The 22,054-nt window shown below is 46.2% G+C and overlaps 1 protein-coding gene across 2 annotated transcripts in view; it reads right to left on the reverse strand.

Moving 5' to 3' along the window:
- Positions 1 to 22,054, reverse strand: part of HTT (huntingtin) — a 289,833-nt gene that overhangs the window by 49,403 nt on the left and 218,376 nt on the right. For both annotated transcript variants that reach the window (XM_068276315.1, XM_068276307.1), the window contains 6 exons: positions 21,299 to 21,486; positions 16,018 to 16,144; positions 11,519 to 11,619; positions 8,060 to 8,214; positions 7,285 to 7,424; positions 3,068 to 3,150 (listed from right to left, as the gene is read on the reverse strand). In XM_068276315.1, coding sequence (XP_068132416.1) covers positions 3,068 to 3,150; positions 7,285 to 7,424; positions 8,060 to 8,214; positions 11,519 to 11,619; positions 16,018 to 16,144; positions 21,299 to 21,486 — 794 coding nt within the window. The remainder of the gene's footprint in view (positions 1 to 3,067; positions 3,151 to 7,284; positions 7,425 to 8,059; positions 8,215 to 11,518; positions 11,620 to 16,017; positions 16,145 to 21,298; positions 21,487 to 22,054) is intronic.

The raw sequence follows: 22,054 nt of genomic DNA on the forward strand, positions 1-22,054 counted from the left end.
CAATATAAAAAAGGGGTTTGAACAGCATAGTGTCTCTCTCCATTTTAAGCAGAAACATAATTGCAACCCAGCAGTTATGCATTTTTGTGCAGTTGAGAAATTGATGCCCGACTGGAGGGGGTGCAATAGGGTTAGGGAGTTATCTAAAAAAGAAACTAGGTGGATTTTTAATTTAGATACATCCAGTCCAATAGGTCTAAATGTTGATCTGGATATTAATTGTTTTATTACAAATAATTAATAAGACATGAGAATTATCAAAAAAATATCCTTTGGGTGGCTGAAAACCGGGTATGACAAAGGGCTGTGGATAGATCGGGGTCGGTGACCGACGCGGCAGTAAGGAAGGGTGGGTTGTATGCGCACGCAATGTGTGTTGGTGCGCCTGCACCCACTCACCAATAGATCGGCCGCGATTGGTTGCATAGACTGGTGTGTGCATGCTTGATCGGCACACCGCTGCAAGGGAGGTTCATATATCAATACATTAGCCGCGGTCAGTTGCGTATAAGCGATACTGTATGCAGTAGCAGGATCACTGATGTGATCTTTGCGATGTATACATTAGGATGGTAAGTGCACCGACAGTTTGGATTTATCCACATGCCTGATAGACACTAATGTGTTAGTATGCAAATTTTGGTCTCTATTAAGGTTTGCGTAGCCTTGACGGTTGTGAAGTGTATATCAGCACCATTTATTAGATATAGGTATAGGTTTTTAATTGTCTGCAAACTGCAAATTTCATGTTTTATTTTTATATTTTTACATATTGATTTATGCAGAAGGGTGAGCGCTGAGACACTGGTCTGCGGAGGACCTTATTTTAATATAAGGTGGAGTCAAGCAGGTGGGAGGGTTTGGTTAAAGGAATATATGAGCCGGTACTGCAGAAGTGACGTGAGCCCCTGATGAGTCATTTTCATGACGAAATGCATAGGGCGGAGCTACGTCACATGACCGGCACAATTAGGAAGTCGCAAGAAGGGAAGGTCTGAGGCAGCGTGTGTGTGAGCGGCTACCCGGGACTGCATCCGCATATGTTACATGCCTGTTTACCTCCTACGCTTGTGAGTTTGATACTTTTTTATCCGTTCTTTATTAAATGATTTTACACTATCTGGCGCTGTCTTGAGTCCTAGAATCTGGTCGTGTTGGTCTGATCCCTACCCTGTCTCCCGCTCATGCTGTATATCCTTACCTCCGGATTTGTTGGAGGCTGATTGGGTGAGTGCGGGCACTCAGGGGGGAGTGTGTCCAAGCACAGTGGTGTGTTCACTTTTGAGTGGTGACGGGCTACGCGTGTGTAAATTGGATTACGCTATGTCCCCCTTTCTGTTTTCTTTTTTATGACATGTTGGCTGTTGATTGAAGAAATCTTCTAGAGTCCTGGGACATTCAGCTGGACATAGTTCAAACTACTGGATGGTGACTTTGTGAAGTGACTTTCTGTTTTCAGCCTTGAGCGCTTCTAATCTTTTAAAAAGTGACATTTGGTGACAATTTTACAGTATTGTTTTTTTAGTGCGCTCCATGTGTATTTCTCACTCCACAAGCGCAGCTTTATTTCGATATATTTTGTCTTGGAGTAGGTCAATAAATTCTTTATCTTTTTGAAATTGACAGTACTTGTGTCTGCTTTTGGAAGGCAAGTCACACACAGCATTTTTAAAATTTTTATTTTATTTTATCCTACTGCCGCCTCTGTTTACCTTATACCTCAACTGAGTCCACCCCTGGTGGAGGGGTGAGAACCCCCTTTTTCCGATCTACAGAGAGCAGCTTCTTAATCCTGAGTGGGGACAGGTCTAATCTCCCCACCTGCATTATCAGTGGTTACATTGGAGGTAACCTGGTTTGTGAAAATATTTCTTCTACTTACGTACATTTATCCCTTTACCAGTATGTATTACACTACATTGGGCTCTCGGTGTCCCTTTTCTACACAAGTATGAGGACTGTCAGCCACAGGGATTGGGATCCAATCCCTAAAGGCCCATACACACGTCGGATTTTTCTGAACGACGGGTCGTTTGAACGTCCCGTCGTTCAGTCGTTCGCACGTCAAATCCGACGTGTGTACAGACTATCGTTCGTGTGATAAGACTGGGCGGATCGCTGGAAACCAGTCTTGTCACGCGAACGATAGTCTGTACACACGTCGGATTTGACGTGCGAATGACTGAACGACGGGACGTTCAAACGACCCGTCGTTCAGAAAAATCCGACGTGTGTATGGGCCTTTAGGTGACAGTTCCAGGGCAGATTTATGTGGAGACTAGACACGTTCTGTTGCGGGACGACAGCATGGTGCACAATGGAGAAGGAGAGTTAGCAGGAGAACAATAGCCTCTGCCTGCACTTGGAGGAGATGATCTGGCAGGCCGGATCTCTTGCTTATAGATCAGGGCAGCTGTACAAATGTCTTGGCAGAAGCGGCCCCAATTGGCTGAGAACCATCTAGCAGAGAGTTTCTCAACTTGGCCCTCAAGGACCCTTAACAATGCACGTTTTGCAGAAAACCACAAACATTCACAGGTGAGGTAATCGGTGTCTCAGCAGAGCTCATTCACTACCACTTTCGGGGGTCCTTGAGGACCGAGCTGAGAAACACGGATAGCATGAGTACAAACCTTTAGTAAAGGAACCAGCACCTACCATGTGTACACAGTAGATGGGTTAAGGCACACTGGCATTCCACGTGAATCATGCATGTATGAGCTGTCGACAACCAATTTTTCAACGCTGGAACGGGATGGTGGAGGAGGATATCCGCTCCAGGAACCAGAGGCTCCCCTCTCCTGAGCAGGGCTGTGGAGTCGGAGCAACCTGGAGTTGGATGTTTCATAAAGTGAGGCGTCAGTCAGGTAATTTTTGTACCGACTCCACAGCCCTGCTCCTGATGGAATAACCCGTAGGGCCACTTTTTTCCCAACAGGTACACCTTAATCAGTACATGATAGCATGAAGGAGGTTAGACGTTGCAGGGAAACGCTGGTTTTCAGTGCGGAGTGGATGCAGTGATGCACTAAACTACTGGCTTCCACACAACAAGAAGTTTACTTACCTGACCCAACTTGTAGCTCATATTCCCAATTTCTCGCTCTGTGTTGATCTGCAGTAAGAGTTTCTCATGGCTGACCAGAGCACCTGAAAGGGTTACACGTAAGAGGAGATAAAACCGATTGGCAGAGACGTCAAATGGCAATGGAAAAAAAAATGATTTTAAAGAATAATCATAGGTAATGAACGAAAGAACAGACAGACTAGATAGAGTGCATCGAAGAACACTAGATAATCTCTAAAAAGGCTGCCAACTTGAAACTCCACAGATGAAAGTTAAACACTTCCATGAGTCACAGGAGAACATATAATGGGCTACAATATCATCAAGCCGGCCCCACTCCTCCACCGTCTCCTACGGTGTCTGAAAGGTCACCACGGCGGCTGCTAACCAAAGGAGCGGCTTTCCTGGAAACAATGACATTTCATATAATGAGCAGAATGGGGGAAAAAAGGCATTAAGATAACATAAAAAAAAAAAAGGTTATGACCGTAAAAATCCCCCGTCATACCCACTCTGTAAGGGCACTTTGCAAAACTTTTCATAACGGAGATTAGATATAAAAAAGAAAACTACTATGACTTGTGGGAAAGTAATTTCTCAACTGTATAACAAAGGCATTACATAAAATACAGTAGGAAGGCAATCTAAAGCATCAAAAAGAGAGGGCGGAAAAAAATCAATGGCCTGTATGACCAACCAATGAAATAAGCAATATAAAGGTACCCATCAATTATACAATCTGGATTGTACAATTTTACCAAATCTAAGAAGTAGAAGAGTAAACCGACTGAATATCCTTTGACTGGATACTTTATCTAGTCCCTCATATTACATACAGTGTTTTCCCGAATCTCTTTTAGACAAGTGCTCCAAGCAGCTAATTTTGGGAGCACCTGCCTGACATCGGCTCACCTGCTATCCTCCTCCTATGCTGTAAGCAGAGTTGCACCGGCCCTACATTCCCCCCTCGCATCCCACCCTGCTACTTTTTCATGCCATCCGGATGGAAAATATTTCTGGGGAGAACACTGCTCTATGTCAGTTGCATAGCAGTAGGCAGCTCTCTGTCAGTTGGATGGTAGACAGCTAGGTCAAGTTGGACAGTAGTAGACAGCTGTCAGTTGGATGGTAGACCGCTTGGATATGGATAGATAGTAGACAGCTCTCTGTCAGTTAGATGGTAGAAGACAACTATGTAAGTTGGATATATGTAAGTTGGATAGTAGACAGCTCTCTGTCAGTTGGATGGCAGAAAACAGCTGTCAGATGGATAGTAGTAGACAGCTCTCTGTCATTCGGAAAGCAGTGGATAGCTCTCTGTCAGTTGGATAGTAATAGACAGCTCTTTGTCAGTTGGATAGCGGTAGACAGCTCGCTGTCAGTTGCATAGCAGTAGACAGCTCTCTGTCAGTTGGATGGTAGACAGCTAGGTCAGTTGGACAGTAGTAGACAGCTGTCAGTTGTATGGTAGACCGCTATTAAAGTTGGATAGTAGACAGCTCTGTCAGTTGGATGGTAGTAGACAGCTCTCTGTCAGTTGGATAGCAATAGATAGCTCTCTGTCAGTTGGATAGCAATAGATAGCTCTCTGTCAGTTGGATGGAAAACCGCTACCGTATTTCAGTTGGACAGTAGTAGACAGCTGTCAGTTGTATGGTAGACAGTTATGCAAGTTGGATAGTAGACAGTTATGCAAGTTGGATAGTAGACAGTTGGATGGTAGTAGACAGCTGTCAGATGGATAGCAGTAGACAGCTCTCCAATGTTGTCCCCCAGGCTCTTTTTGTCGAGTGCTCCCCCGGCTAATTTTGGTAAGCACCTAGCTGTCTTCGGCTCGCCTCCTCATCTTCCTCCTATGCTGTAAGCAGAGCTGCACCGGCCCTGCATTACCCCTTCGCACCCCACCCGGCCACTACTTATGCCATCCAGAAGGAAAACAATTCTGGGGAGAGAACTGTACATAGAACTGGAGATTGTACCATCAAAAATGTATACAATTAGTGCCCACCTTTATCAGAGGATAATGTCATAATCACCTTTTGTTTCAATGCTAACCCAAGAGAAGGAAACGTAGGCGTGAGAGTATGGGGGAAGGTGTGTGTAGACAATGGGGCAAAGTGGACTAAACATAAGAAGGGTTAGCTGCACTGGCTGAATGTTGGTGAAGTGGAGAGAAGAGGCTGAGCTGACCAAAGACACCTCCAATTTAGGCAGGCTTATCTGGCTGAATCAGTGCTGATCTACTAGGATAAGGTGTTGGAAGAGGACTGGGTATGGCCATTGGCTCCTTCACCCTCTCTTGGAGCTTCTGCCTGGAGAGAACTGCAGTGGATCTCTGGACAAAGGGACTCTTTCTTTAGATGTACCAGCAGTCTATGGTGTCAGGAATATAGAAAAGTCAGAGGGACCTTTATTTTTCCCTTAAGGGTCTTTAAAGGGCAACTGAAGTGAGAGGTATATGGTGGCTGCCATATTTATTTTGTTATAAGAAATACCAGTTGCCTGGCTATCCTGCTGATACTCTGCCTCTATTACTGCGCGCTGCGGCTGGGATGTGAAATCTACGCCCTGGCAGCCAGTTCAGCATCAAAACAGGGCGTAGATTTAAATTACGGCAGTCCGTAAGCATACCAATAGTGGATCAAATCTGTCTCAATCGAGGGAATGGATCTGTGGTATACGGGATATACCAATGCAATCCACTGAACAGAACAGCCATTTAGATAGTTCTGTGTATGAATAGGGTTATCTGGAATCACATGAATTAAATGAGACAATTAAAACCATCTTTTGTTGTCAGATCTGTGGTGATTATGACAGATTGATACTTTGTTGTAAAAGGAAAAGTCAGAACTTCACAATATTTGTAGTGGAGAGTACATGCGGCCCCCTACTCACAAACTGGATCCGTTTTGGAGTTTCATTCATAAGTTGAATTTACAACTCTAAGTTGAGTCCAGTGTTATACATAGTGAATACATAGTGAAAAGTGGATACATTTTTACTTCGGACAACTCTGGATCCAAACAAAGTATAAACTATTTTTTGGGTGGTTTTCAGTGCGTTTTAATGTGTTTTAAGCTGCTTTCAACAGTTTATGCAACACTGTAACAACAATTTGGAATAAAATAGTTCTGTATATTTTGTACATGGACACTACTTTGTACATCTGAAATGTTGCAGCTCCAGTCATTTGTAAGTAGGGGATTGCTTGTATATAAATCCTTTGTATCCCATCACCATACAACTAGAATTATCATATTTTTATGACCATACGTCGCACCTAGATTTAGTGGGCAAAAATCGAGCGGAAAAAAAAAATATACTGGTCCATGAGCGTCTTGTAGAGGTTTCCCCCCAATTATTTTACCCCTCCTGTACACTAGGGGGAGCCGTGCAGAAGAGGGGTTTGTGATCTCCGCTGCTGGATCAGTTGATTAGGGGAGCCGCGATGTCTGCCGCTACTACTATTTACACAGGAGAAGCGGAGGAGACTTAGGGGGCCGGAGGAGGACACTACAGGGAGTCCCCGGCGTTGTGTATTCAGCATATAGGACATAGGGACTTTTTTTCTCCCCATTTTTGGGGGTAGAAAACTGCATCTTATATGCCGAGAAATACAGTACCCGAGAAGTAAAGTCTTAAAGAGAACCTCAACTCAAAATAAAAAGTCAAAATAACCATACACAAGTCATACTTGCCTCCTGTGTAGTCTACTACTCAAGCGCTTTCTCCTCTCCTGTGTCCCATTTGTCCACTGTGATCAATGGAATTCTCCGTCCTCCATTTTAAAAATGGCCATTACCCCATAACCGCTTCCTGGTCAGCATGCTGTTAAACTGTAATATCACCCACTTGAGCCATAGGGAAACATGGACATTACCTTGCACATTCAGTTGTAACTGACAGCTGCTGATATATAACTGACAGCAACTGGTATAAAATATTGTCAGAACTGGAAGGGATTACTGTAAGAAGAAAATGGTGAGCCTCTGAGAGGAACTGACGGGGAGGTAAGTATGTAATATTCATTTGTAGGTACATCATGTGTTTATTTTAAATAATTTTACTCACTTCAGGTTCCCTTTAAACCACAAATTGGAAGACATAGCGAAGTGAGATAAAAAATAAATAAATAAATGATATATATATATATATCAAAACCCCATGGTTAAGCCCTCTGGGACGCCCTGTGCAGCTGCACTTAGGAAAGGTACCTGTGACTGCAGCGGATAGGCAAGGTACTGGATCCCAGGCTTGATAGGCATGATGGGTGGCAATATTGTCCTTTCTGGATACCATCGCCTGGATTTCTTCTTCTACAATCCCTCGTACAACACTTAACTTTCTGCCAAACCTAGAGACACAAACATAATTATGATGTAAATGTGTAGCAATCTTACTATACAAGACTTACTGACCACACACATGCAACTCATATAAACACTAAGGACTTGATTCACTAAACTGTGATAACTCAAATATCATACCTTATTAACGATATCACACCTTACCAAAGTTAACACGCCTTATCAGAGTAGCATAGCGAGCGCTACAAACGTATGCCTGCTAACTGGCAATGGCACTCGTCCTGTCCTGAGCCACTGTGGGTTCGTAGCGCTCACTATGCTACTCGGATAAGGCGTGTTAACTTTGCTAAGGTGTGATATCTTTGCTAAGGTGTGATATCTTTGATAAGGTGTGATATTTGAGTTATCACGCTTTAGTGAATCAAGCCATAAATGTGAGTAACACTAACTTTCGGTAGGTCCTACTTTCCTAGAACTTCCTAACTTTCCTGCCTTATCGTTCCTCACACCCCCAACCACAGAGAACCCCACACTGCCTACAGAAAAGGTATTGGACTTGACAAATATAACCACTCATAACTCCTATAAATAATAAACAGAGCAACCTATTGTACAAATCTTACACCTTTCACAAGACATAAACAAGCCATGTCAGAAGCACATGTGACAATGCTGCGTGTACCTGGTGTCCAGGGCCTTCAGGCTCTTGTTCCGAGGCTGCTGTTCCAGGCAGCTGATGGCTGGGTTACCCGCACATGGGATGGTCATGGCACTGAGCACCAGAGACGTGATGGCTTGCACAGCCAGGACATTGATTTGGGTTCTCTCTGTGTCTTCCTGAAGGTAGTGATACAATAAGCAATGTTTAAGGGGCAACACTGAACAGCACACAAGTAGTTTCTTATACTGGGTACACATGATGCCATTTCCCAACAGATTGACGGGTAACCTGACAGGAAGTTGCATCATGTGTACATGTTCAAACTGCTCCCGATTGATATCGGGGTTGCTTTTATCGAGAGCCGATCAGACATGTCGGAAATAACTGGTTCAATACCGTCAATCGGATGGGAAGTTGTATTGTGTGTACCCTGCATTAATAACCCCCATCATCCCCTGTACTTGTTTATAGGAGCAACCACACCCTCTTAAATGAACCCGAGGTGAGAGTGATATGGAAGCTGCCATATTTATTTCCTTTTAAGCAACACCAGTTGCCTGGCTGTCCTGCTGATCCTCTGCCTCTAATAAGTTTAGCCATAGACCCTGAACAAGCATGCAGATCAGATGTTTCTGACATTATTGTCAGATCTGACAAAATTAGCTGCATGCTTGTTTCTGGTGTGATTCAGATACTACTGCAACCAAATAGATCAGCAGGGCTGCTAGGCAACTGGTATTGTTAAAAGGAAATAAAGATGGCAGCCTCCATATCTCTCTCACCGCGGGTTCACTTTAAAAGGAACCTAAAATGGAATAAAAATGGACAGTTTAACTTATCTGGGGCTTATTCCAGTTACCCGCAGTCAGTCTATGCCCTAGTTGTCATTTTATTCTCCTCTGATCAACTACAGCCCCTTCTGGCAGCTGCTTGCACTGCCCCTGGCCGCACGCCTCATGATTGCACTTCTGTGATCGGGAGTGTTCTGTGCATGCGCAGTTCATAAAAGTTGGAACTGTGCATACGCAGAATGATCCCAACAATGGGAGTGCGATTGAGGAGGCAGCTGGGGCTGCACAAGAGCAGTAGCACAAGACTGGCTGAGTCAACCGGCTTTCAGTAGCCAGTATAGGCAGCCTACTCACTATAGGTAGCCAGAGTAACCCCCCTCCCCAGTATAGGTAGCAAGAAGTAGCCCCCCTCCCCACTAGAGGTAGCAAGAAGTAGCCCCCCTCCCCAGTACAGGTAGCTAGAAGTAGCCCCCCTCCCCGCTATAGGTAGCTAGAAGTAGCCCCCCCTCCCCACTAGAGGTAGCAAGAAGTAGCCCCCCTCCCCAGTACAGGTAGCTAGAAGTAGCCCCCCTCCCCGCTATAGGTAGCAAGAAGTAGCCCCCTCCCCAGTACAGGTAGCTAGAAGTAGCCCCCCTCCCCACTATAGGTAGCTAGAAGTAGCCCCCCTCCCCACTATAGGTAGCAAGAAGTAGCCCCCTCCCCACTATAGGTAGCTAGAAGTAGCCCCCCTCCCCACTATAGGTAGCTAGAAGTAGCCCCCCTCCCCACTATAGGTAGCTAGAAGTAGCCCCCCTCCCCACTATAGGTAGCTAGAAGTAGCCCCCCTCCCCACTATAGGTAGTAAGAAGTAGCCCCCCTCCCCACTATAGGTAGCTAGAAGTATCCCCTCTCCCCACTATAGGTAGCTATAAGTAGCCCCCCTCCCCACTATAGGTAGCTAGAAGTAGCCCCCCTCCCCACTATAGGTAGCTAGAAGTAGCCCCTCTCCCCACTATAGGTAGTAAGAAGTAGCCCCCCTCCCCACTATAGGTAGCTAGAAGTAGCCCCCCTCCCCACTATAGGTAGCTAGAAGTAGCCCCCCTCCCCACTATAGGTAGCTAGAAGTAGCCCCCTGCCCACTATAGGTAGTAAGAAGTAGCCCCCCTCCCCACTATAGGTAGCTAGAAGTAGCCCCCCTCCCCACTATAGGTAGCTAGAAGTAGCCCCCCTCCCCACTATAGGTAGCAAGAAGTAGCCCCCTCCCCACTATAGGTAGCTATAAGTAGCCCCCCTCCCCACTATAGGTAGCTAGAAATAGCCCCTCTCCCCACTATAGGTAGCTAGAAGTAGCCCCCCTCCCCACTATAGGTAGCTAGAAGTAGCCCCCCTCCCCACTATAGGTAGCTAGAAGTAGCCCCCCTTCCCACTATAGGTAGCTAGAAGTAGCCCCTCTCCCCACTATAGGTAGCTAGAAGTATCCCCTCTCCCCACTATAGGTAGCTAGAAGTAGTCCCTCTCCCCACTATAGGTAGCTAGAAGTAGCCCCCCTCCCCACTATAGGTAGCTAGAAGTAGCCCCCCTCCCCACTATAGGTAGCAAGAAGTAGCCCCCTCACCACTATAGGTAGCTATAAGTAGCCCCCCTCCCCACTATAGGTAGCTAGAAGTAGCCCCCCTCCCCACTATAGGTAGCTAGAAGTATCCCCTCTCCCCACTATAGGTAGCTAGAAGTAGCCCCCCTCCCCACTATAGGTAGCTAGAAGTAGCCCCTCTCCCCACTATAGGTAGCTAGAAGTATCCCCTCTCCCCACTATAGGTAGCTAGAAGTAGCCCCCCTCCCCACTATAGGTAGCTAGAAGTAGCCCCCCTCCCCACTATAGGTAGCTAGAAGTATCCCCTCTCCCCACTATAGGTAGCTAGAAGTAGCCCCCCTCCCCACTATAGGTAGCTAGAAGTAGCCCCCTAATATAGGTAGCAAAGAGCAGCTCCCTAGTATTGGAAGCCAGAAGGTGAGAGATGGTGCTGTTGTCATAGAGGCAGTTGGAGAAGTGAGTTCTTCCCTGTACTCCAATTGTGCTATTCTGCACCTCAGGGGGCCTATTATGGGTCTCTAATAGGCCTGCCATGAACCCCTCTCCATCACCACCGGCCACTCACGCCAGGTCCATGGCAGCCACTACGGCTGCTGTGGTGTTCCCTGCACCACTGGGTTTCAGAATATTGAAAATTCAACCATAGTCGTCTTTCAAGGCAGGTTTCCTGATCTATGATTAGTTTTTGTTGTAAGTCTCTACTGTTGCATCATTGGTTGCTTTGGGAATAGTTAAAACGATAAAACAAAACAAAAACACCCTGATGTGTTATGTAGCTATTGTGGTGCATATTTGGCATAAATCCTAGGAGTAAAACTTCAAAAACGAATGTTCCTGCACTACAAGAGTTATACTGCTAATCAGTTTCTCGTCCCTGTACACAAGTGGGTCAGTACATGCCACTGAATACATAAGCAGAATGGGGGAGAATTGGCTTCCCACTGACCATCAGAGCTGCCACACCAATCAACAGCAGAGAGAGGCGCTTACACTGATGGATCTCTATTACACAGCAGGGAATACAGTTGGAGAAGATGAGCCATCCAGTTAAATGAGGGCTGAAAAGGCATTTTCATTAGATTTGCCATTATGTTGACAGCAGCCGCACGGCCGCCTTACCTCTTGCTGGCTTTCTTCCTGGTCCATTACAATAGGCTGCGTCACTAGAACTCCCAGCAGTGTGGCCCAAGTCTCTTCAAACTGGGTGCGACTAGTCCATCCTGCGTGCATAAAATAGAGGCGCTATGAAAAAAGGACGCAGGATACAGCCGGAATTCCTTATTTTACAATAAGTATAAAAATATCGGTTAAATACATTTCATTTTAATTTATCACTTTGTTTTAAATTCATTTAACAGGTTACCGTAAACTACACGTTAAGTCTAAATTAAATGGTACAAAACATTAGTTGGAATCTTAATCATATTTTTTTGTTTCAGAAAAATTTTAGTGGCTGATTTTTTAAATCCAATATAACACCTTTCCATCAAACGGTATTTTAGTGTTAATGATTTAGGTGATTGAAAAAAAAATAGTTGCTGTACAATAAGACATAGACCGGGCACTGACCTATTACTTGCATTTATTAACAAACAATGCAGCCATCAGAATAAAGTCAAGCATGATTAGATCAACCCTGTTTCCATGGTAGGTGTTCGGGTGAGGTGACCAGAGGATGACAGGATGGGAACTACAGCAGTATTGCGCGGTTACAGCGCTTGCTCACGTGCTTGTCCCCCAAAAAAATAGAGTTAAGGTTTGTCTTATTACTACTAAACCTAACCCTACTCTCACACAGAACACTCACTCTACCTATCGCTAACCCTTAGATCAGCATGGTGGGGCCTAAACCTAAGACCTCCCCTGGTGGTGCCTAACACTAGGACACCCTCCAGGTGGTGCCTAATCCAAAGATTCCCCTGGTGGTGCCTAACCCTAAGACCCCCCCTGGTGGTGCCTAACTTTAAGACCACCCTGGTGGTGCCTAACTTGAAGACCCCCCTGGTGGTGCCTAACCCGAAGACCACCCCTGGTGGTGCCTAACCCTAAGACCCCCCTGGTGGTGCCTAACCCTAAGACCCCCCTGGTGGTGCCTAACCCTAAGACCCCTCTGATGGTGCCTAACCCTAATACCCCCTCCCCCCGGTGGTGCCTAACCCTAAGACCCCCCCTGGTATTGCCTAACCCTAAGACTCCCCTGGTGGTGCCTAACCCTAAGAACCCCTTTAAAAGACAAACACTTTATAGCGCTTTTCTCCTGGCGGACTCAAAGCGCCAGAGCAGCAGCCACTAGGACGCGCTCTATAGGCAGTAGCAGTGTTAGGGAGACTTGCCTAAGGTCTCCTGCTGAATAGGTGCTGGCTTACTGAACAGGCAGGGCCGAGATTCGAACCGTGGTCTCCAGTGTCAGAGGCAGAGCCCTTAACTATTACACCATCCAGACAGCTTTAGTGGTGCCTAACCCCAAGACTACCATAGTAGTGCCCAATCCTAAATTTCCCGATGGTGCGCTTACCATAAGACCCCCCCCCCTGGTGGTGCCTAACCCTAAGAACCCCTTTAGTGGTGCCTAACCCCAAGACTCCCATAGTAGTGCCTAATCCTAAGTCGTCCCCCCCCCCCAAAAAAAAAAATTAAAAAGATCTCAAAAAGATTGTAAAAATTATATATATATATATATATATATATATATATATAAAAAGTAAAATTACATGTAAAGACCATAATTAACGTAATTATAATTCTAAAAAAATACCCCCAAAATTAAAAATCTCAAAAATAATGTAAAAAAATGACAAAAATAGTACAATTACATGTCAAAACAATAATGTAATTATAATTCTAAAAACAAATGTAAAATAGATTTTAAAAAAAGTGTAATATCAAAATATTGAAAAGTTAAAACAATCATTTAAAAAATGAGAACTGTAAAAACTAATTTTAGAACGATATTTTTTGTTTTAGCATTGTAAAATCGATAAACCACAAAAGGCGTGAATGGGCACCCGATTCGTCCAGTTTTGCACCCAATAGCCGATATTTAACAGAGTCAATGACGGCTCCCGATTTGCCGACTTCTCATATGCGCCCCATTTTCCTACTTTGGTCCAGTCCAGGAGGCAGAAGGCTTACATAAGAGACTTTGCAGGTATGCAGCAATATTACTATTGTTATTTTGGATTTATATGGCACCAGTATCTTCAGTGGAGCTGTACAATGGAGAATACAAGCTATAGAAAGTTAAACTAAACAATGGGTTACAGCAAGACAATTGAAAAGGTCAGCTAAAGCATTGTAGGTAGGGGAGAAAAATATATGTACCCACTTTACACAGCAGTAATAAAACATAAGAGAGAACTCTCCCATTTCAGCTTACATTCTAAGGCAGGGAGGTCAAACTCAAATACTAAGTGGGCTGATATAGAACAATGGGAGCAAGTTGTGGGCCAAACTCAATATCTAGTGTCCCATTTGCCTCCCTTATAAAGTTCCCTGGTGTCTAAAGCCTCCTTCTTCCCTATACAGTTCCCTGGTGTCTAGTGGTCCTCCTTCCCATATACAGTTCCCTGGTATCTAGTGGTCCTCCTTACCATATACAGTTCACTGGTGTCTAGTGGTCCTCCTTCCCATATACAGTTCCCTGGTATCTAGTGGTCCTCCTTCCCATATACAGTTCCCTGGTGTCTAGTGGTCCTCCTTACCATATACAGTTCACTGGTGTCTAGTGGTCCTCCTTCCCATATACAGTTCCCTGGTATCCAGTGGTCCTCCTTCCCATATACAGTTCCCTGGTATCTAGTGGTCCTCCTTCCCATATACAGTTCCCTGGTATCTAGTGGTCCTCCTTACCATATACAGTTCATTGGTGTCTAGTGGTCCTCCTTCCCATATACAGTTCCCTGGTATCAAGTGGTCCTCCTTACCATATACAGTTCACTGGTGTCTAGTGGTCCTCCTTCCCATATACAGTTCCCTGGTATCCAGTGGTCCTCCTTCCCATATACAGTTCCCTGGTATCCAGTGGTCCTCCTTCCCATATACAGTTCCCTGGTATCCAGTGGTCCTCCTTCCCATATACAGATCACTGGTGTCTAGTGGTCCTCCTTCCCATATACAGTTCCCTGGTATCTAGTGGTCCTCCTTCCCATATACAGTTCCCTGGTGTCTAGTGGTCCTCCTTCCCATATACAGTTCCCTGGTATCTAGTGGTCCTCCTTCCCATATACAGTTCCCTGGTATCCAGTGGTCCTCCTTCCCATATACAGTTCCCTGGTATCCAGTGGTCCTCCTTCCCATATACAGTTCACTGGTGTCTAGTGGTCCTCCTTCCCATATACAGTTCCCTGGTATCTAGTGGTCCTCCTTACCATATACAGTTCCCTGGTGTCTAGATACGCCAGCTGTTCAATGCACCGATACAACCCATCCTAACTATGCCTCACCCATTAAAAGCGGACCTGAATTCAGAACTTCCTCTCTGCTCTAAAAGATACACAAAAGCATAATAACCTTTAAAACAAAAAACATTTCTTTGTTACAGCTGATACAAATCCTAAAATAAATCTGCAGTGTTTCTACTTCCTGATTCATGGAAGCAGACATATTGTTAACAGTCTGTGCTTTCAAAAGAGCTCATCTGCCATCTCTGCCATGGCAGTCATGTGACACAGGGGAGAGATCAAATGACAACTTGTGATTAGACACAAATGAGGGGGAATTATTTATTTCTAAATACATACAGGGAGCATTGTTCTATGTTTCCTTCTGCCCTGTGCAAGAGTTCAGGTCCACTTTAAACCTAACTTTAAGGGGAACCCGAGGTGAGAGGGATATGAAGGCTGCCATATGTATTTCTTTTTAAACAATACAGATGCCTGGCAGTCGTCCTGATCCTGTATCTCGAATACTTTTAACCCTTGACCCTGCACAAGCCTGTGCAGATCAGGTACTCTGACTCAGCTGACTCTTTTTACTGGATTAGCCATATGCTTGTTCCAAGGTTGTAGCTTAGACATTACTTATGCCAGAAGATCAATAGGGCTGCCAGGCAACTAGCATGGTTTACAAGTAAATAAATATGGCAGCCTCCATATCCCTCTCACCTCGGGTTCCCTTAAAGGCTAGTCTGCTATAAGCAGCTCCATCAAGTGGCTGTCTCTAACATTGCAACCAGTGCAGCAACATCAGCAGACGACACAGCGCCAGCTAGTGGTGCCCCACTGCTAAAACAAACACTATAGACATATACAGTGACGACAAGCACAATGCTATGAAAATGCTGCAGACACAGCTGAGCCTGTTAAAAGTAGTTTTCTCATTCTTGTTCCCTTATTCCTGTGTCCACAGTGAAGGTTATGCTCACATCCTCAGGGACCCATACATGTTTTTATAACTGCAAAGCAGCAGTGTCTGTGGAATGTAGTTTTGACTCTCGGAAGATAAAGGTTATCCAGCTCTCCTTTTACTGGTCCCTGTGCACTGGGAAGATGAGACCAGAGTGGACAGAATGGAAATAGCTTTCAGAGAACAAATGATTCTGTATTTCCCTGCCGACCTCTATAAGATGGCATTGGAACAGACAACAGATGTCCTGAAGAACAGTAAAACATGCAGCTTACCCAACGTATTGATGCGGTAGATAAATTCTTTGAATACTTCTTTCTCTTGTAAGAACTCCACAGGGATCTCAGGAAGTGAAGTGCCAAATTCTCCTCCAGTTTTAGGAGACCAACCAAGTTTCCACACCTGAGAAGACATGAAAGAAAACCAGTTTTCTTAGTCACTGAATAGGTACTGGCTTTCTGAATAGGATCTAGTACCTATCCAGCCACTCCAGTAAAGTGTAAGAACCGGCACAGACACAGGACTTTAGCAGGCTAAAATAATTGTTCAGTACCATTTCAGTCTGCAGCAGAGGCGTATCTGGGTAATATGGCGCCTATGGCAAACACTGAAAGTGTGCCCCCCCCCACACACTCCTTTTTCCCTTGAAAGGTGGCTAGGTTAGGGTTCAGAGTGGGTGGCTAGTTGAAGGGTGGCTGGGTGCAAGGTGGCTTGGTGCAGGGTGAAGAGTGGCTGGATGCAGGGTGGCTGGGTAAAGGGTGGCTGGCTGGCTGCTGGCTGGTTGCAGGGTGGCTGGGTAAAGGGTGGCTGGGTGCTGGTTGAAGGGTGGCTCGGGGTTGGGTGAAGGGTGGCTGGGTGCAGGGTGGCTGGGTGAATGGTGGCTAGGTGCTGGGTGCAGGGTGAATAGTGGCTGGGTGCTGGGTGTAGGCTGGCTGGGTGAAGGGTGGCTGGCTGCAGGGTAGCTGGGTGCTGGGTAAAGGGTGGCTGGGTGCAGGGTAAATATATTGGCTGGATGCTGGTTGAAGGGTGGCTGGCTTCAGGGTGGCTGGGTGAAGGGTGGATGGGTACTGGTTGAAGGGTGGCTTGGTGTTGCTGAAGGGTGGCTGGGTGAAGGGTAACTGGGTGCTGGGTGAAGGGTGGCTGGGTGAAGGGTGGCTGGGTAAAGGGTGGCTGGGTAAAGGGTGGCTGGGTAAAGGGTGGCTGGGTAAAGGGTGGCTGGGTAAAGGGTGGCTGGGTAAAGGGTGGCTGGGTAAAGGGTGGCTGGGTAAAGGGTGGCTGGGTAAAGGTTGGCTGGGTAAAGGGTGGCGGGGTAAAGGGTGGCGGGGTAAAGGGTGGCGGGGTAAAGGGTGGCGGGGTAAAGGGTGGCGGGGTAAAGGGTGGCGGGGTAAAGGGTGGCTGGGTAAAGGGTGGCTGGGTAAAGGGTGGCTGGGTAAAGGGTGGCTGGGTAAAGGGTGGCTGGGTAAAGGGTGGCTGGGTAAAGGGTGGCTGGGTGCAGGCTAACTGGGTGCAGGCTAACTGAGTGCAGGGTGGCTGCCTGCAGGACAAAGAATGGCTGGGTGCACGCCGGGGTGAAGGATGGCTGGGTACAGGTCAGGATGGCTGGGCAGAGTAAATGGTTGCTGGATGCAGGCGGTTTGCTGTACCTGTATCCTGGTGCGCGCTGCTCCCCCACCGCTGCCGTAGCCAAGTGAGTCCCCGCCGCCGTCATGGTTACAGACCACCCAGTGAGCTCATTGGACAGAGAAGGTGCACTTGCTACCCGGCGTACTCCAAATGCAGGAAGTGAAGTCACTTCCGCATTTGAAGTACAGCGGCCGGGTAGCTCGAGCGCCCTCTCTATTCAAGGATCTCACTAGGTGGTCTGTAACCATGATGGCGGCGGGGACGCCAGTGGAGACTCGGCAGGGGGGGCGCTGCCAGGAGAGGACACAGAGCGGTGGTGTGAGGGCAGCGGCGGGTGGGTTGGGGGACGCAACCCAGGATGGGAGGCTGACAGTGGGGAGCAGTGGCACGGGGGCAGGCATGGCGCCCATGGTGCAATAGCGCCCATGGCACTAGCCATGCCTGCACCCCTCTAGATCCGCGTCTGGTCTGCAGCCAAGCAGTGAAAGTGCATGTAGTTTCAGCTGGGCCAGTGATCTGCAAACTTGGCTCTCCAGCTGTTAAGGAACTATAAGTTCCACAATGCATTTGCCTTTATGAATCATGACTGTGGCTGTCAGACTCCTGCAATGCATTGTGGGAGTTGTAGTTCCTTAAAGAGAGTCTGAAGCGAGAATAAATCTCGCTTCAGACCTCATAGGCAGCAGAGGTAATGTGTGCCCCTGCTAAACCGCCGCTATCCCGCGGCTAAACGGGGGTCCCTTACCCCCCGAAATCCCCTCCGTGCAGCCGGGGATCTCTTCTGGATAGAGGCAGGGCTAACCGCCGCAGCCCTGCCCCACGCGCGTCTGTCAGCGCGTATCTCCGCCTCTCCCCCACCCCTCTCAGTCTTCCTTCGCTGAGAGGGGCGGGGGAGAGGCGGCAATGCGCCGCTGATAGACGGCGCTGAGAGGCAGGGATGCAGCCGTTAGCCCTGCCTCAACAGCAGCAAAGTCTACGACCAAGTTGGTCGTAGATTTTGCAGGGGGGGTTTGGGGGGTAAGGGACCCCCGTTTAGCCGCGGGATAGCGGCGTTTTAGCAGGGGCACACATGCCCCTGCTGACTATGAGACAAGAAGCGAGATTTATTCTCGCTTCAGTGTCTCTTTAACAGCTGGAGAGCCAAGTTTGCAGATCACTGAGCTAGGCTGAGAAGCATGCACACCCCGATGGAGAGAGGAAGAGGGACAAGAAAGCCAGGGCTCTTATCACATCATCCAGGAGACATAAAAATCTGCCGGGGTTAAAGGACAACTGAAGCAAGAGGGATATTGAGGCCATATTAATTGCTTTTTAACCACTTAAGGACCACGGTATTAAACCACCCTAGTGACCAGGCTATTTTTTACAAATTAGGCCACTGCAGCTTTAAGGACTCGCTGCACGGCCGTACAACTCAGCATAGAAGTGATCCTTTCCCCGCCCTTTTCTGCCCACCAACAGAGCTTTCTGTTTGTGTGGTGTGATCGCTCCCCAGGTTTTTACCTTTTTTTTTTTTTTAAAAATACATTTTACAAATTTTTTTAACATTACATACAGCCTATTACAGCGGATTGCTTTAGTGCCTACCAGGGGGACAGCGTGTCACACGGCTGTCCCCAGTACAGCGCTGCTGCTCATCGCAGCACTGTACAGTGTTATTAGACGGCGGTTTCACCGTCTAACAGTCTCCAAGCTGCGATCACCGCTGGGAGACTGATGGCGGAAGAGCTCAATCATTCAAGCAGAGATGCGCACGCGATCCCCTGCAATCTACCCCATAGGACTTGGGGCTGCTGCCGTGTTCATGCCAATCGGCGTTACGTGGTCGGCAAGAAGTTAAACAATACTTGTTGCCTGGCAGCCGTACTTTTAGCCATAGACCCTGAACAAGCGTACAGCAGGTCAGGTGTTTCTGACAAGATTAGCTGCAGGCTTGCTTTTGGCGTGATCAGACACTACTGTAGCCAAATAGATAATCAAGGCTGCCAGGCAACTGGTATTGTGTACCCTGTTGCGTGGACCGGGGGGGGGGGGGGGGGGGGAAGCCCTAGAGCTGCGCAGCTGCACTCGCGTCTGTGCGGACTGCGCAGCCGCTGCCAGCTCAGGCGGCCATTTTGCAAGAGGCAGGAGAGCCCGACCCGGGCTGTGGGATCGGGAGCGGCCCGGGGGACGATTTAACTGCGGGGACCCAGCGGAACTGCACGGAGGGCGCGGATGGCATCCTCCGTGCATTCAAATTTCAGGCCGGTACCTAACATTTTTTTTTTATTTGGGCTCGTAAGTCCTTTAAAAACCAGAGCAATTTTCACCTTCCAGCACTGCATCCATTCATCCGTCATTAACTTTATTAGTACTTATAACACTGAAATAATCTATACATTATTTTTTTTCGCCACCAATTACCAATTAGGCCTTTGTTGGGTGGTACTTTTTGCTAAAAATGATTTTATTCTAAATGCATTTTAATAGGAATAATAAGGAAAAAAAGTCATTATTTCTCAGTTTTTCGGTCATTATAGTATTAAAATATCACATTCTAGTATGTATAAAAGCCACACATTTTATTTGCCCTTTTGTCCCAGTTACTGCAACGTTTAAAATATCTCCCTAGTACAATGCATGGCGCCAATATTTTATTTGGAAATAAAGCCGATGCTTACTAGGGATGGCCCTGCTTAGGAGAACTCCTGGAGAAGCATGTAAACAGTTGGATCACCTGATAGATTTGTAAGCTTCTGATTTGCTGTGAGGACTTCCTGGTTTAACACATGACCAGCAAATCAGAACCTTACAAATCTATCAGCTGATCAAACTGATCACATGCTACATGCTTCTCCATGAGTTTTCCTAAGCAGGGCCATCCCTAATACTTACATGTCCACGCATTAATTACTGTTTGCGTACTAATAGTACGCACAGGAAATTTATGCACGAGGAAATCTTGTGGTCAAATAGTAAAATTACACCTACACACACTTTTTTAAATAGACCTATAATTACATTTAAAATTAACTCCTTACCTGCCACGCTCCCCAACAGTTAACCAAATAAAATTTGTGTGTATAATATATATATATATATATCTCTTTCTCCCTCCCACATTCTGTATGTCCACTATAACCAATCGAATGATACATCCTTCATTTTTTTTAAATGGCGATGACCCCGTAACAGCTTCCAGGTCAGCATTCCATTAACCAGTAATATCAACTGGGCCACAGGGAAACATTGACATTACCTTGCACATCAGCTGTCGTTTCATTCATAACTGACAGCAAGTGATATAGTAAAAAAGGGCCCCACGGCTCTCAGCTTCCTGAGAGGCAAGTCTGACTAGATCTAATCAGAACTGGAAGGAATCGTTATTAGAAGAAAATGGTGAGCTTCTGAGAGAAACTGATGGCAACAAAAGTATATAATATTCATTTGCAGGTACTTTTTAAATAATTTTACTCTGTTCAGGTTCACTTTAAAGTGGGATAAAACTCTGACATAACATTCAATAAAAAATGGTTTTCCTACTTTTTATTACCCATTCAGTTATCATGTTTGTTTTTGTGCACAAGTATTATTACAAGTTCCCAAAGTACAGTTTATCCACGCTGAAAGCTGCCATTGCATAGCTTCTAGGTTTATATAATATGAAGTATCTAGTGAATATTTCTCCTCTTTCTGCTAATCTTGCAGCAGTTTCAGAACTGCAAGGAATGTTTACTAATTGTGGCTGATAAGGAAATGTAAACAAATGACAATGTAATCTGGTGGCATCAGGAATACGTTTTCCACTGAAGCAGAATGGTGATTCTGCTACATTTTTTTTTCTAGTAGTAAGTTTTATTTTAGAGTGAAGAAGAAATGCTGAGATTCATACCACTTTTAACTGAGCCGATTTTGTGAACTGAAACTTGTTTGAGTGATGAAACAATGACTCACCAGCGGTGGCACCCGGGTATAGCTGTTCACTACAGGCAGCCTTGCCAAGCTGATAACGATGTTCCGTAGCACAGGAGTGAGGAATGCTGGGATATTGCCGTTCTGCTTGTGGCCATACAACAAAACTGTCTGCAGGGAGTCCACCAGCTCTGACATCATGCTGCATGCTGACTTAATAAACGCAAGTTCTGGAACACAAGTCATTACATTTACGTCAGCTTCATCAGGACTTCATTAGGATGAGTCACATAAACATCACAGACAAAAACACCATGAATGACAAAAAAAATAGTTGTACGGCAAAAACCAATAAAGTAATAGAACGGAACAGTAGAGAGGACCTTGTCTGAGGAGTTAAAGCGAACCGGAAATGAAAATAAACTAATGAAAAAAACAAACAAATTGTATCTGTAGTCATAATCCTAAACATAGCTTTCCTGGAATCAGGCCCAGATTTGCATCACAGGAGCCTATAGGCACAGATACCCTGGCGCTCTACACTTCGCCCTCCATGGACCTACCAACACCCACCGAACTGCACCCCAAGTGTGTTGGCTGGCTGCTGTCACTTCACTCTTACTTACCTTGCCTGTCATAAGCAGCTACAGGTGTCCCTTAGCAGTAGGTAGCCTGTCTATGCACTTCTGCCGTTCTTGGGTGCCGCACACCATACACTCTGCCGAAATGTGCACAGGCAGCACGTATGATGTGATCAAGGTCTCATACAAATGAAAACCTACCTGGATGTACCGGAGG

This window comes from Hyperolius riggenbachi, chromosome 1 (assembly GCF_040937935.1).
Source record: "Hyperolius riggenbachi isolate aHypRig1 chromosome 1, aHypRig1.pri, whole genome shotgun sequence".
NCBI classification, from domain to species: domain Eukaryota; kingdom Metazoa; phylum Chordata; class Amphibia; order Anura; family Hyperoliidae; genus Hyperolius; species Hyperolius riggenbachi.